Raw genomic sequence first — 16,928 nt, forward strand, 5'->3', positions numbered from 1 at the left:
AGTGCAAATTTGCTGAAACCCTGTGCCCTGCTGTGTGAATGCTTCACTTTCATTAGCAATGTCAGCTGTCCTTATTATTATCTGTATCCAAACTGCTCCTGATCGATCCTGTTGTCAATTGGGAGCAGATCGGACATTTAGGAAGTAATTGTCAGATCCTGTCAGTTGGACAGGAAATTGCATTAGTGGCTGAATAGTGTAGCTAGTGGCTGGATAGTGTAATGGTTAAGGGCTCTGCCTGTGACACAGGTGACCTGGGTTCAAAGTCTCGGTTCTACCTGTTCAGTAAGGAAGTCAAAAGAGAAGCTGGAGGTTGGCACTACAGTGGCATAGCATATGTTACTCTGTATGTAGAGCATGCAGTGGATGGAAATGAAGTTCAAGCACCTAGCCTCCGTAGAAGCGTTGTTTAGCGCAAAACGGCCTTCAGGCATCCTGTGCCCTGCACCCACCGCCACCGACGCCTCTTCTCACTTGGTATGTGCATCACCAATTGCAGCTTTCAATATTGTTGTACCATTTGCACTTTTTTGATACTTGAAGCAATACATTGAACAATTGCAGCAGTGCCTGCTGTCCTTCCATCTTCATTTACCTCTGCCTGATCAGTAAGCCAGCACCTATTCAGTAGAAGACCTTGTGCAAGTCTTCCTAACACTGCTACTGCCTATAGAGCGCGTCCTAGTGGCTGCAGCTCTGGCGCTTTGAGTCCGCCAGGAGAAAAGCGCGATATAAATGTTCCGTGTCTTGTCTTGTCATTATGTGTACCCAACATGGGGCTTGATTCACAAAAGGGAGCTATATTAGTTAGCAGGCCTAAAAGCCCCTTGGCACGTCTAAACCCCTTTAGGGCGCGCAAAGTTTTGCGTGCTAAGTTAGCACCTGCAAAGATTAGCGCTGCCCGTAGCGCGCGAAGCGTCGAACCGGGTGCGCCGAAAACGTCACACCGGGTTCGTCTAAAACGTCGCACCGTGTGCACATAAAACGTTGTGCAACGTTTCGGGCGCACCCAGTGCAATGTTTCGGACGCACTCGGTGCAACGTTTTACGTGCTACGGGCAGAGCTAAACTTTGCGCGCAATCAATAAAAGCTTTTAGGTGTGCTAACTGAGTTAGCACCCTTTTATGAATCGAGCCCATGATGTCTTACCATATTATTATACTGTATTGTGCATGGCTGAGGGAGACCTTTTAGGAATTTCCCCCTTGAAAATGCTGAGTTTGCCCCTGGGTGTGCAGACAGAGAAGGGGATAAATATGAGGTGAGTGTGTAGGTTGCAAAGGGGGTAAATGTGAGGGAGTGCGCAGACAGAGAGGGGGAGCGTGCGGGGAAGCATACAGGCAAAGAAGGTGTTAAATGTGAGGGGTGTGAAGGCAGAGAAGGGGATACGTCGGGGAGGAGGGAGTGCAGATAGTCATGGATTACTTCTGGGTAAAATGCATCTTTATACCAGTTGATGGATTCATCTTTCAGTTTCTTGTTCAGTATCACTTGAAAAATTGTTCTCTTTTTTCTCCAGCTTCATCCATATTTAAAAAACCTTAATTTTAAAACTACCGGTGGAGACCTCATACACTTTGATGAGAAGGGATCAGTACCGGCACACTTCAGTGTATCTAACGTCATTATATTTCCTAATGAAACAATGGTAAAGCTACATGTTGGACATTTTGCTGAAGGTGCTGAGGGTCTCCAGTTTTTGCGCACCAACACAGCCGTTCACTGGGACCCGAGGTTTGTCCAGGTGATGATACCAGGGGTTGTATTATATAAAGGGCAGAAAAGAATCTGGGCGGTGTATAATGAAATTACACATTTCTTGATAAAAAGAAAGTAACTGCGCACTGATCTGCAGGGCACGTTGGCTTACCAACGGTGTCACATATACAGGAGATTCACTAAGGCCTCGTTCCCACTATACGTGCTGTCATATGCATTTCAGCAATGTGTATAGTGTGCGATATGCAAATACATCACAAGTGCATAGGTTGCACCGCCTGACGTTCTCACGTATGTGTGCTGCACAGCAGAGCCTTGTGATATCGCACTGCTGCACGTATTTGTGGTCAGCGCACAAAGCTGACCCATTCACTGAACAGCACCACAACGGATGGCAGGCTTAACACTAGAGATGTCGTGAACATCACATTTTGGGTTCACGCACATGAACTTCCGGAAAAAGTTTGAACCTCCATACAGTGCCGGTTCTAGCAACAATTGGGCCCCAGGGCAAAATTAGCCTGGGGCCCCCCAACAGACACTGCGACCAAAAAGCGGCACTAGGGGCCCTTTGTTGCAGCCAAATTTCCCTCCTTGGCTCCGGCTGCTGACCTTCCTCGTTCCCAATCACCTCCCAACTGAACTGTACTCCCCGGGGCCCCTTGTAGAGTCTTAGGCAGTGCACGTATTTGTGTTCAGAACACAAAGCTGACCCATTCACTGATCAGCACCACAATGTGTGGCAATCCGGATGTCAAGCGGATGTATGTCGCTTGCATTCCATAATGTGAACAAGGCTTAACACTTGCTTCACACTTATGTCTGCAATTCAGCACTTCAGCCGTGTTTTTTTGTTTGTTTTGTTTTGTTTTTGTATTTCTAATTCTACGTTTTGCGATTTTTTTTTTTGGCTGCTATTCTTTACTTGTTTTATGTGATTTTGCAGAATGCGATTTTCCCGTGCATTTCAATGAGGTTCAAGTGACACTAAAGCCGGAAAAAGCCTTACGATATAATGAATTCTACGTGTAGTACGGATAATTGATAAAACATCTGTAGCAAAGAAAAAAAGTCTCATATTTTTAGTTTTAGTTATGTAGCTTTTTAATTTTTTTTCATAATAGTATTGCATCATTCTCTGATATTTGCAGTCTACAAATGTAACATTCTCTGGAGATGCAGCTGCAAGCAGTCAGGATACCCCCGCAGCTGCTTCGGTTTCTCGGTCGGGCCTTTCTCCCGTCCCTCCGGCGTCTAGCACGCCGATGGCGGGATTGTCAGTGGCTCATAGGGTGGCTTTTTCACGCGCGTGCGTGCACAGACAGGACCTTTATGCGGGGAGGGGGCGCGTCAGCTGACCTGCCGGTCGGCTGACGTCAGAGGAGACTCTCGGCGTTTCCGATTGGCTGATGGGTATGGGCGTGGCCGAGGGGTCTCCTCCGCTTCTTAAGCCTTCTCGAGTCACTTGCAAACTGTCTGCTGTTGCGAATGCTTCGTGTTAGCACTCAGACCTTAGATAGATCCGGTGTGCTTTGATCCGGGAGGAAACCGGGGATTTCACACAAGACTAGGATTTATTATTACTATTGTATTATATTGCTTGATAACCTGTGTATGACTCTGGCTCTTTTCTGACCGCTTTCGCTTAACGTTTCTGTACTTTAGCCCATCTGATTCTGTTGCTGACTCTGCCTGAATATCTCTATCCTTCTGCCTGCCGATTTTGTACTGTATTTGCCCGCCTGTTGCCAATCCGATCTGTCTGACCACTCCACTCACCAGTGAGCCCTTGTCACTGGTGACGTTCATTACTGATAGTACCCACCAGCTCCTCTGGTGAGGTTCTGCCAAACTGATCAGTATTACTGTTGCAACAAGCACTATACACTATTGTTTATCTTGCTAGCTATACTTGCATTATTGGTGATTCTGCAGATCACCACATAATCAGGTATAGTGTCTGGTTTATTGGTGATACTGCAGATCACACAATAACCAGACTCCTGTTTTGCTACACCAATCGTTACAACACACTACAGTTTACAAACTAAGTTTCATAACTTTTCCTGTACTGGAAACAATATTAGACTCATATCTGTGCTGCTAATGTTTTATTTCTTAGCTGTACTACACATACAATTCAATATATCATAAGTTTATTTTGAAGAGACTCTGTAACAAAATGCTCAGCCTTATTTCTTCTATCCTATAAGTTCCTATACCTGTTCTAATGTGGTCAGCATTACTACAGCCTTTGCTAGTTGCACTGTCTCTGTAATATATCTAATCTTCTTTTCTTTGTCAAGCTTTGTCAACCCAGGAAGGAATGGGCAGCCTCTGCTGTGATGGGGAGAAGTTATGCACGCCCCTCCACTCCCCCTGCAGGCTCTGTGTGCTTTGTTTACTACACACAGACAGAGCTCTCCAAGGTGGAAGGGATCTGCCTGTCTCATGCTGAGAACTGTGAGAATCCCAGACTGGAGTGCAGATAATTTTCTATGTAATAAAAAACTTTTCGTATAGTTTAACTTGAGATATATACAAACATCACTTCCTGGTTAGCAGCCACGTTTTTTGTTTGTAAACACTGCCTAAAACTGGCAATTAAAAGCCAGGATTGCAGCAAGGAGTGGCAGAAACAGCACAGAGGGGCCCAGGAGAACATAAGGAATAGAATGGTATGCTTTTTATTGTAAGAATTTGAGAGTACAGATTCTCTTTAACTTCAGATTCCCCTTAATTTATATGACACTGTATCCAATTAATTTCAAACTAGGATGCAATTCTATGCGTTACAAATATGATATTTTAGACAAATCACCTTTCCATTCTGAAAAAAAAAAAAAAGCGCAACAAAAAAAATTGAACTACAATGCAATGCCACTGACCTGCATTAGATATGTGGTGAGCACAAATTCACAAAAATAGAAAATTCACACAAATTCTGTCATGAAAGAAAAAGGCCTTCAAGAGACTCTGAAGCGAGTCTAAATTTACTTTTTTAACCTCTTGACGACCAGCTAACGCCGATTGGCGTAAACTGGTCATCTGCGGGTTACCATGGAAACGGCCGCACGATCGAGCGGCCTTTCCATGTCAGTTCACGGAGGGTGTCTCCGTGAACAGCCAAAGAGCCGCCGATAGCGGCTCGCCGGCAAAGTGTAAACAGGCGGGGAAGAAATCCCCGCTGTTTACATGATACGGCGCTGCTGCGCAGCAGCGCCGTAAGTCAGATCGGCGATCCCCGGCCTCTGATTGGCCGGGGATCGCCGGCATATGATAGGCTGAAGCCTAACCCACAATGCGCAGGATGGATATCCGTCCTGCGCAGCCCAGGAAGGGAGAGGGAGGTAAGGGGAGGGAGCGCACAAAACGCTGCGGAGGGGGGCTTTAAGGAGCCCCCCCCCCCCCCGCTACCCACTAATGGCCGGCGGCGATCAGACCCCCCCAGCAGGACATCCCCCTAGTGGGGAAAAAAGGGGGGTAGTCTGATCGCCCTGCTGCACTGCTGATCGGTGAAAATTCCCCTGGTCGGCAAGTGGTTAACATGTAGTCATGTTAAGCAGTATAACCCCTGCTAAAATGCCGCTATTCCACGGCAAAACGAGGGGTTTATACCCCCCAATTCCCCCCTGCAAAATCCACAACTTTCTTGGTCGTGGATTTTGATTCCCTGGGAGGCAGAGCTTTCAGCTGCAGCTCTGCCTCCATGCGCGTCAATCGCCGCGCGGATCTCCGCCTCTCCTCTGCCCCTCTCTGTGAAGGCAGATTAAGAGGGGCGGGGAGGGACGGCGATCAGGGGGGATTGACACGCTGAGAGGCAGAGGTACAGCCATAAGCTCTGCCTCATCAGGAAGCGCTCCCCGGATGTAGGAGAGGGGATTTGGGGGGTATAAACCCCTCGTTTTGCCACGGGATGGCGGTGGTTTAGCAGGGGTTATACTGCTTAACATGACTGCATGGTAAAAAAGAAAATATAGACTTGCTTCAGAGTCTCTTTCATGCTGGTAAATTTGCCAGTAGTTATGTGATTTGAGTAAAGCGTGTTGTGCAATTAGTGCAATTAGCACGCATCGTGCTGTGGTAACGTGCATTTTTCAAATGTCTGCTTACAACGAATTTACTGGCATTTAGTGAACCAACCGCATAGTTACAAACATTGCCAACTGGTTGCACTACACCATAAATAAAATCCACTTACACCAATGCAGATCGATTACTGAACCATATTGCAAGAGCAGCCATCTTTGTGATTGAGTTTTTTATCCTATTATAATGCATTGCTGTTTTGCTAGAGAGATATAGGAACCCTCAGGGTTCTTATTGTTTATACATACTTCTCCACAGCAGCCTGTAGACTGAACACACTGTACATCAGCTCTACGGTCTCTGCCTATAGATCACTCTATATCTGATAATCGTGAGGAACGACGTGTCTTATGATTATCCTAGGTATCTCCTAAGAATATAAACATCTTCCCGGCCCGTGTGCAGTGTTAAAGCCTGCACTGGCCTCCTCCTCTGTTTGGCTCCACCGCAATCTTCTGTTTTAGGTAACCCTGATGTATGCTGTGATGTCAATGATTTCCATAGGCCACATCTTTCAACTCCACCCCTACTGCCCATTTCCTGCTAAATCTATACTAACTTATCTGTAACATGTGATAAGGTCTGACCATTGCACACTGCATAGCCTTTCCTGTTCCTTTCTATGCCCAGGAAGTAGGAAGGACATTTGCAGGAACTTGGTACCGTAAGGGACTGGAGGCGCCCGTTCATGGAAAGGTGAGTCTATAAATATATATATATATATATATATATATATATATATATGTATGTATGTATATACAGTGGCTTGCAAAAGTATTCGGCCCCCTTGAAGTTTTCCACATTTTGTCACATTACTGCCACAAACATGAATCAATTTCATTGAAATTCCACATGAAAGACCAACACAAAGTGGTGTACACATGAGAAGTGGAACGAAAATCATACATGATTCCAAACATTTTTTAAAAATAAATAACGGCAAAGTGGGGTGTGCGTAATTATTCAGCCCCCTTTGATCTGAGTGCAGTCAGTTGCCTATAGACATTGCCTGATGAGTGCTAATGACTAAATAGAGTGCCCCTGTGTGTAATCTAATGTCAGTACAAATACAGCTGCTCTGTGAGGGCCTCAGAGGTTTTCTAAGAGAATATTGGGAGCAACAACACCATGAAGTCCAAAGAACACACAAGACAGGTCAGGGATCAAGTTATTGAGAAATTTAAAGCAGGCTTAGGCTACTAAAAGATTTCTAAAGCCTTGAACATCCCATGGAGCACTGTTCAAGCGATCATTCAGAAATGGAAGGAGTATGGCACAACTGTAAACCTACCAAGACAAGGCCGTCCACCTAAACTCACAGGCCGAACAAGGAGAGCACTGATCAGAAATGCAGTCAAGAGGCCCATGGTGACTCTGGATGAGCTGCAGAGACCTACAGCTCAGGTGGGAGAATATGTCCAAGGGACAACTATTAGTCATGCACTGCACAAAGTTGGCCTTTATGGAAGAGTGGCAAGAAGAAAGCCATTGTTAACAGAAAAGCATAAGAAGTCCTGTTTGCAGTTTGCCACAAGCCATGTGGGGGACAGAGCAAACATGTGGAAGAAGGTGCTCTGGTCAGATGAGACCAAAATGGAACTTTTTGGCCAAAATGCAAAACGCTATGTGTGTCGGAAAACTAACACTGCACATCACTCTGAACACACCATCCCCATTGTCAAATATGATGGTGGCAGCATCATGCTCTGGGGTGCTTCTCTTCAGCAGGGACAGGAAAGCTGGTCAGAGTTGATGGGAAGATGGATGGAGCCAAATACAGGGCAATCTTGAAAGGAAACCTCTTGGAGTCTGCAAAAGACTTGAGACTGGGGCGGAGGTTCACCTTCCAGCAGGACAACAACCCTAAACATAAAGCCACGGCAACAATGGAATGGTTTAAAACAAAACAGATCCATGTGTTAGAGTGGCCCAGTCAAAGTCCAGATCTAAATCCAATCGAGAATCTGTGGCAAGATCTGAAAACTGCTGTTCACAAACGCTGTCCATCTAATCTGACTAAGCTGGAGCTGTTTTGCAAAGAAGAATGGGCAAGGATTTCAGTCTCTAGATGTGCAAAGCTGGAAGAGACAGACTGGCAGATGTAATTGCAGCAAAAGGTGGTTCTACAAAGTATTGACTCAGGGGGCTGAATAATTACGCACATCCCACTTTGCAGTTATTGATTTGTAAAAAATGTTTGGAATCATGTATGAGTTTCGTTCCACTTCTCACGTGTACACCACTTTGTATTGGTCTTTCACGCGGAATTCCAATAAAATTGATTCATGTTTGTGACAGTAATGCGACAAAATGTGGAAAACTTCAAGGGGGCCGAATACTTTTGCAAGCCACTATATATATATATATATATATATATATATATATATATATATATATATATATTTATATATATATATATATATATATATATATATATATATATATATATATAATGCAGTATCCAACAGTGTTCTAAGAGGTGTCCAACCTTATGGCTGTCTCGTTTTAGACAAAGACAATTGGTAGTTCAGAGTAAAATTCAGAACGATTTTATTTATGCACATTGTTAGATATTACCTTATAGATACACTCACCTAAAGGATTATTAGGAACACCATACTAATACGCTGTTTGATCCCCTTTCGCCTTCAAAACTGCCTTAATTTAATGTGGCATTGATTCAACAAGGTGCTGAAAGCATTATTTACAAATGTTGGCCCATATTGATAGGACAGCATCTTGCAATTGATGGAGATTTGTGGGATGCACATCCAGGGCACAAAGCTCCCATTCCATCACATCCCAAAGATGCTCTATTAGGTTGAGATCTGGTGACTGTAGGGGCCATTTTAGTACTGTGACTCATTATCATGTTCAAGAAACCAATTTGAAATGATTTGAGCTTTGTGACAATTATCCTGCTGGAAGTAGCCATCAGAGGATGGGTACATAGTGGTCATGAAATAATGCACATGGTCAGAAACAATGCTCAGGTAGCCCGTGGCATTTAAACAATGCTCAATTGGCACTAAGGGGCCTAAAGTGTCCCAAGAAAACATCCCCCACACCATTACACCACCACCACCAGCCTGCACAGTGGTAGCAAGGCATGATGGATCCATGTTCTCCTGTTTACGCCAAATTCTGACTCTATTAAGACTCATCAGACCAGGCAACATTTTTCCAGTCTTCAGCTGTCCAATTTTGGAGAGCTTGTGCAAATTGTAGCCTCTTTTTCCTATTTGTAGTGGAGATTAGTGGTACCCGGTGGGGTCTTCAGCTCTTGTAGCCCATCCGCCTCAAGGTTGTGCATGTTATGGCTTTACAAATGCTTTGCTCAGAGCCGAGCCTGGGCGGGTGCTGCGGGTGCATCGCACCCAGGCGCCTGTCTCCGACAGGCGCCGCCCAGCCTCCGCTCACCCCATCTGGCCGCCGCTCTCTCCCTCCCTTCCTCCCTCCCTGTAGCCGCCGCCGCCGCCGCCGCTGCGTCAGACCTCGATCAGGCGGCGACCAATAGTGCGGGCGCTAGGACCCAGCGCCCGCACTGATATGCGGAAGTGACATCACTTCCGCATATAGAGCGGGTGCGTCCGGCGCCCGCACTTACTGGTCGGGTCGCCGCTGATCTTGAGGTCTGCTGAGTGCTGGCTGACTGACTGCCAGGTAAGGGGGGGAGCGGCGGCGGCTAGAGGGGGTCTCCCTGTCACTCACTCACTAATGGCGCTCCCTGTCACTCACTAATGGGGCTCCCTGTCACTCGCTCACTAATGGGGCTCCCTGTCACTCACTAATGGGGCTCCCTGTCACTCACTAATGGGGCTCCCTGTCACTCACTCGCTCACTAATGGGGCTCCCTGTCACTCGCTCACTAATGGGGCTCCCTGTCACTCACTAATGGGGCTCCCTGTCACTCACTCACTAATGGGGCTCCCTGTCACTCGCTCACTAATGGCGCTCCCTGTCACTCGCTCACTAATGGGGCTCCCTGTCACTCGCTCACTAATGGGGCTCCCTGTCACTCACTAATGGGGCTCCCTGTCACTCACTCACTAATGGGGCTCCCTGTCACTTGCTCACTAATGGGGCTCCCTGTCACTCGCTCACTAATGGGGCTCCCTGTCACTCACTAATGGGGCTCCCTGTCACTCGCTCACTAATGGGGCTCCCTGTCACTCGCTCACTAACGGGGCTCCCTGTCACTCGCTCACTAACGGGGCTCCCTGTCACTCGCTCACTAACGGGGCTCCCTGTCATTCGCTCACTAACGGGGCTCCCTGTCACTCGCTCACTAACGGGGCTCCCTGTCACTCGCTCACTAACGGGGCTCCCTGTCACTCGCTCACTAACGGGGCTCCCTGTCACTCGCTCACTAACGGGGCTCCCTGTCACTCGCTCACTAACGGGGCTCCCTGTCACTCGCTCACTAACGGGTCTCCCTGTCACTCGCTCACTAACGGGTCTCCCTGTCACTCGCTCACTAACGGGTCTCCCTGTCACTCGCTCACTAACGGGTCTCCAGGCTGTTTGTCATTATGTGCATTTACTGGTGAAAAGCTGTCTCTTATGTGCATTTGCTGGCGAAAAGCGGTCTTTTTATGTGCATTTACTGGTGAAAAGCGGTCTTTTTATGTGCATTTACTGGTGAAAAGCGGTCTTTTTATGTGCATTTACTGGTGAAAAGCGGTCTTTTTATGTGCATTTACTGGTGAAAAGCGGTCTTTTTATGTGCATTTACTGGGGAAAAGCGGTCTTTTTATGTGCATTTACTAGGGAAAAGCGGTCTTTTTATGTGCATTTACTGGGGAAAAGCTGTCTGTCATTACGTGCATTTACTGATGAAAGGCTGTCTGTCATTACGTGCATTTACTGGTGAAACGCTGTCTCTTATGTGCATTTAGTGTGGAAATTTTGTCAGTAAAAAATCTTTTCTCAGTAAATGTTTAGGTGTTTGTCAGTAAAAAAATAACGTGAAAGGTTGGCAACACTGGCTGGCGGTGCAACGGGAAAGATACAGGCAGCCCACCTCACGCTTGGGCTTGGTGGGGGGAGATGCCAACAGCGAGCGGAAGTAGGGTGGCCGCAGGCAGCCAGAAGTACGCAGTGTGTGACTGCGTCGCACTCGCAGAGCCTCTCAGCCTGAGTCAGTCCAGAGACTAGCAGACTCGCAGGCAGCCAAAGCCAGCCAGGAGCAAGCTCATGGAAGAGGGGTAAGAATGGGGTATCACATGCATGCGTAAAGAGGTGGAAGGTGTGGGTGTGATTAGGCAGGACATGGGTGTGGTTATGTGGTTGGGCGTGGTTAATTTAACCACTCCCATAGGCGCCAGAAAAATCTTGCACCCAGGTGCCAGGCACCCCAGGCTCACCCCTGGCTTTGCTGCATACCTTGGTTGTAATGAGTGGTTATTTCAGTCAACGTTGCTCTTCTATCAGCTTGAAGCAGTCGGCCCATTCTCCTCTGACCTCAAGCATCAACAAGGCATTTTCGCCCACAGGACTGCCGCATATTGGATGTTTTTCCCTTTTTACACCATTCTTTCTAAACCCTAGACATGGTTGTGTGTGAAAATCCCAGTAACTGAGCAGATTGTGAAATACTGGCCCATCTGGCACCAACAACCATGACACGCTCAAAATTTCTGAAATCGCCCTTCTTTCCAATTCTGACATTCCGTTTGGAGTTCAGGAGATTGTCTTCTTGACCAGGACCATACCCCTAAATGCATTAAAGCAACTGCCATGTAATTGGTTGATTAGATAATTGCATTCATGAGAAATTGAACAAGTGTTCCTAATAATTTTTTAGGTGAGTGTATATATACAGTGGGATGCGAAAGTTTTGGCAACCTTGTTAATAGTCATGATTTTCCTGTATAAATCGTTGATTGTTACTATAAAAAAATGTCTAGTTCTTGGGAGGATTAGTCTAAGGTTTATCCCTGGACCTTCTTTTTGTTGGAGCAGCGACCACGACGACCCAAGGCAGAGTGGGGACAGCAATACCCCACAGGCGCTAATAAGTGGTTGCCTCAAACAGCAACCTACCTTTGTGATATGCATATTTCTTGTTACCCTTATGATTACCCTGGTGACCTAACGATATTGCGCCAGATTAGACTCCCGGATCTCCCTGTGTTTTTCTGCCCACAATTCTACAATTTGCAGGAACTGGAAACATGGCACAGAGCTACCAGATGTGATATACAAGACTTAGACTTGTGTTCCATGTATATGGTATACAGTACAGACAGGAGCAGGAAAGATGGCACAAAATAGATCAGGCCCAGTCTAAAGGTCATGTGAGTGAAGCTACCACACATGGATGCAGAAATATCAAAGCTGGTGGGAAGTGTATGTAGTATACTAGCTAGTGGATGGGAAGTCCTTTAAAAAAATTAGGTAGCCGGGGTTCATATTTCTTCAGGACAACAAAATCAGTATTTTTTTAAGTGCGTTATTCATTTAAGAAGAGTTTAGAGTTGATGGAATGCACTGTTGTTATTGGTAGATAGGGATGACCAGGGGAACTTTGTGTATGGGTTTTTGCTTCAAAAATAGCTAATTTGCGTCAGGGAATACTTTTGTGAACTTGTTGAGTAAAATTTGATGCCCTCACATCTCAAAAAGATGTTTTTCTTTTTTTACCTTATTTTATTATAAAGTCGTCTTCAACATTAATTTCCAAGTGGAATCGCCGCATTCCCGCAGCAGAACAAGTGATTTATTTTTGAAAAATAGCCCTACAAAGTTCCAGGGCTCACAGGGCTTTTCTTCCTGGTAGAGGCAGAGCTTTGGGATGTAGCTCTGCCTCCTCCGCAGTCAATCACTGCCGGTCTCTGCCTCTCTCTTCTTTCACTGAGAGGGGTGGGGGAAGGCGTAGATCGTCAGAGATTGATTGCGGAGAGGCAGAGCTACTGCACAAAGCTCTGCCTCCCCAGGGCAGCAGAATCTGCGACCTGCAAAGTCGTGGAACTTTGCAGGGCTATTACACTGTAATCACTCATCTGCCACGGAGATGCTGTGATTCCACTTGGAAATTAATGCTAATGAAGAGGACTTTATAACAAAATAAGGTAAAAAAAGAGACTTCAGCGTCACTTTAAAGGTGTCCATACATGGTACAATCAAGTTGTTTGAATTTCCTGTTAATTTAAACAAAATCAAGAAAAGAGGAAATTAAAAAAAAAAATTTAACGAGAAAAAAAAAACGATTATGCAATCTTTTCCATAAAAATCTGTTTTTGGAAAAATCAAACAGAAAAGTAGAACTGAAGTTTCTATTTGATCATTTGTTTGATATTTTTGGAAAAATTGATCATAACGGAGTTCTGTGGGGGGTTTTGAAAACAAAAACTGACACTTACCTGGGGCTTCTACCAGCCCCCTGCAGCTGTCATGTCCCGCGACGTCCTCTACAATCTGCTATTCCCCGCCGCCGTCACCGTTCAATTATTTGTCTAACCAGATGAATACGACTGCACCTGCACGCATCCTAGTTCCCGCTGGCGTCTCCGGGAGCTTACTGCATAGGCTCAGTATCATACTGTGCCTGCACAGTAAGCTCCCGGAGAAGTGAGCGAGAGCTAGGACGCGCGCAGCCGCAGTTGTATTCGTCTAGTTAAATGAACAATTGAACGGTGATGGTGGTGGGGAACGGCGGATCGTAGAGGACGGCACGGGCACATTACAGCTGCAGGGGGCAGTAAATGCCCCAGGTAAGTGTCAGTTTTTGATTTCAAAACCCCCACAGAACCCCTATAAGGGTTTGAAGTGTATGTTATGTTGGTTACATTTTTCTGATTGTTTGATCAAGTGGAAAAATTGACAGATTTCCCTGACTGAACAAAGACTAAAAACTTGAATCATGAGATTCTACCACAATCAACGAAGGTGGTCACAATGCAGCACTTCCATACCAAGCTAAGACAGATGCTATATTCGACATTTCAGAGTGGTGGTGGCACAGGAAGAGTCATTTCCAGCCAAACTGGTGCCAGGAACGCTCCCTTGCCTGCAAGAATGGGGCAAATTACTGCTGTTGGTCATGTCTGACATGTGGTCCTTCTCCTGCGCGATGCCACCCTCAACAGGGTGCTTCTGGATCCACCCTCAGGGAATGCCTCAACCAACAGGAATCCGACTACCTTGGGTTAACGTGGATACTCTGAGGAGTGAGGAAGCTCTGGACTTCTGGGTGTGCTAACTTGACTTGTGGCCAGAGCTTGCCCAATTTGCCATGGAGCTATTGGCTTGCCTGGCCTCAATTGTCCTGTCAGAAAGGACATTCAGTGCAGCTGGAGTGATCATTGCAGACAAGCAAAGTCACCTAACACACAAGTGTAGATTACGTAAGAATTATAAAAATGGATGACTCCAGAGTGACCAGAAAAAAACAGAGAGTTACAACATGGACATGTAAGAAAAGTCCTACTTTGATTGGATTTTTAAGCATTATTACCCTATCACATGCCACTTACTCCAGGCCTCAAGTCCTTGGCCAAAGGCACAGCTATCCTGCACCGTCCTCCACCACCCAGTATGTCGTTAGGTCCTCCTTCAATAAGCTTTACTCCAAGAAAATATATATTTTTACTACCCTGGCGTATGCCACTTACTGCAGGCCTCTGTTTCATACAGAGACTAAAATTCAAATATTTCTTCCACATGTATTTTCCCAATTTTTATTGTGTCTGTCCTATACAGAGGCTGAAATTAACGTACCGTATATACTCGCATATAAGCCGATACGCGTATAAGCTGAGGTACCCACTTTCCCCTCAGAAACCAGGAAAAGTGATTGACTCGCATATAAGCCTCCTACCCAGTATAGCCCCCCCTCCCCACAGTAACCAAATGTGCCCCCAGTGTAAGTCAGCCCCCCCTCCCCATAGCCAGATGTGCCTTGTGCTTGCACACTCCAATTCACAAGCCAGGGGACACAGGTAGTCTTGAACAGCGCACTCTGCACACCATATTGCAGGGGATGGAGGGCATGGACTCAGCAGAGAGCCAGCTGGCAAGAGCAGGATCACTAGTGCACAATCATTAAGCTCCTCTGCCAATAACAAACCTGCTCCTCCATCCGTTCTGCTCCATTGACTCGCATATAGGCCGAGGGGGTAACTTTTCAGCACATTTTTTGTGCTGAAAAATCAGGCTTATATGCGAGTATATACAGTATTTATTCAACTGGTACTTGTTTAATTTGTATGGCCTCTGTCCCAGACAAAGGCTGAAATTCAAATATTTATTCAGCAGGTAATTGCCCAATTTTTCAGGCCTCACGTAACGACTGTGATTTAAAATGTTTAGGAAGAGAAATACAAACATTTTAGTCATCTCAGAAAGTGGCTGCACATAACATTTTTTAGGCAAGTAACCACAGCAGCCACTCTAAAGACCTCTGTTTGAAGAATCCGTATCTGAATTTTTTGTGATTTACTCATGAAAAAATGCCTCTGCGTAAAATATGTATTTTTTTTGTGGAACAAAAATGCCACTGTCCAGGTTTTGGCACACTTTGCGCATCTTTTTAAAATAAGTTGTGGCTGCAGAGATGTCCTGATGGTTTGGCCTGCTGTTAAAGTCAATATGGCTCGCTGTGAGATTTTGGTTTGCAAATTTTTGTAGTTCAGACATCCCAATATTTTGAGTGTCAGCGGATTTCCGTAGCCAGGAAACTATATCATGCTGATGCTGAATTTATGGAACTTGGCATCAACCTTCCATCTCATGAACCTCACTAGTGACCCATGAATATGATGGAAATTATGGCCTTCCTAGATGTAGCCACCCTTGTTTCTGCCTTTTTCTCTAAAGACCGGAGTTCAAGGAATAGATGAAAATACATAGACAGGCAGCTCTAAGTGATTACCTGTCATCTCCATTAGTTTACAAATGTTTTAAATAATGCATATCTATTTCTTCACAGATCCCCTCTTCAGTGTGCTCTCCCAGCTGCCTCCCCGGATACAGGAAGGTCCCTCAGGAAGGACAACAGAGGTGCTGCTACTACTGTGTGCCCTGTGCAGAGGGCGAGATCTCCAACCAGACAGGTGGGGAACATTTGTATGAATGTTGGGAAAGTTATCATTCTGTGGACAGTGAAAAATTAAAAAGGAGACTTAAAGTGAACCCAAGCTGAAGCTTGAGTCAAAAATCAATTACGTGTTAAAGAATAGGGAAGCCTCTGGATCCTATACAGACTTCCTGGGTCCTCCTCGCCACTGCTGCCATTCGTTGGGGCCCTCCAGGAGATCTAAGCCATGCTCCTCCTCAAGCATGAGAGCAACCATGCTGCGTCCAAGCGAGAACGACCACCCCGTGCAGAAGCATGGAGCCAGGTGTTCACACAGACTCAGTATGGCCACACTCCTCTTCAGGAGCACGGCCCAATCAGATTTTATGACAAGTCTTTCTTGTCTTTGGGTGTCCCACAAACAGCAATGGTGGACTGGAGGATGCAATGGGAAGCCTCTACAGGATTCAGAGACTTTCCCTTTCTTAGGTAAGTATTTCCTTTTTACCTCAACTTTAGCCTTTTACTGCTGGCTAATTGCGACCTATATGTGCCGACCATACTTCTTAATTTCATTTTCACATTTAATTTAAAGCTAATTTAATAAACTCTACTCATAAGTATTAACTGATCATTACTACACTTGGGAACATTATTAGGCTGAGCACAGGTCAGTGTTGCAAACCTTTCACATTATTTTTTACGACAAAGATATAAAAATGTACTGACAAACGATATTTTTTAATGACAAATACTGCGGTGTGCCAAAAAATGGGCGTGGTCATGAGTGGAGCCAAAAATGAACATAATCTGGCAGAGATTCCTCCAAAATACAGATATTATGGTAGTGGTTCCCCCAACATACACATAATCTGGCAGTGGTTCCCCAAAATATGCATAATCTGGCAGCAGTGGTTCCCAAAAATACACATAATCTGGAATCAGCAGTTCCCCATCATCCACAATCTGGCAGCGATTCTCCAATTTACATGTAATCTGGCAGTAGTGATGTTGGCAAACAGCTTACCTCACAGGTGAGCGGTTCGCCACAAATAGCTATGGGCAGCCTGGCTGTGTACTACTTCTAGGTCGCAATGACCC

General features: G+C 45.7%; 1 protein-coding gene across 1 annotated transcript in view; it reads left to right on the forward strand.

Annotated features, from left to right (window-relative positions):
- The window catches only part of LOC137504569 (vomeronasal type-2 receptor 26-like), a 38,349-nt gene that overhangs the window by 6,880 nt on the left and 14,541 nt on the right, over positions 1–16,928 (forward strand). Inside the window, exons 3-5 of the mRNA XM_068233150.1 lie at positions 1,521–1,745; positions 6,440–6,505; positions 15,741–15,864. Coding sequence (XP_068089251.1) covers positions 1,521–1,745; positions 6,440–6,505; positions 15,741–15,864 — 415 coding nt within the window. The remainder of the gene's footprint in view (positions 1–1,520; positions 1,746–6,439; positions 6,506–15,740; positions 15,865–16,928) is intronic.

Source organism: Hyperolius riggenbachi, chromosome 4 (genome assembly GCF_040937935.1).
Source record: "Hyperolius riggenbachi isolate aHypRig1 chromosome 4, aHypRig1.pri, whole genome shotgun sequence".
In the NCBI taxonomy this organism is placed as follows: domain Eukaryota; kingdom Metazoa; phylum Chordata; class Amphibia; order Anura; family Hyperoliidae; genus Hyperolius; species Hyperolius riggenbachi.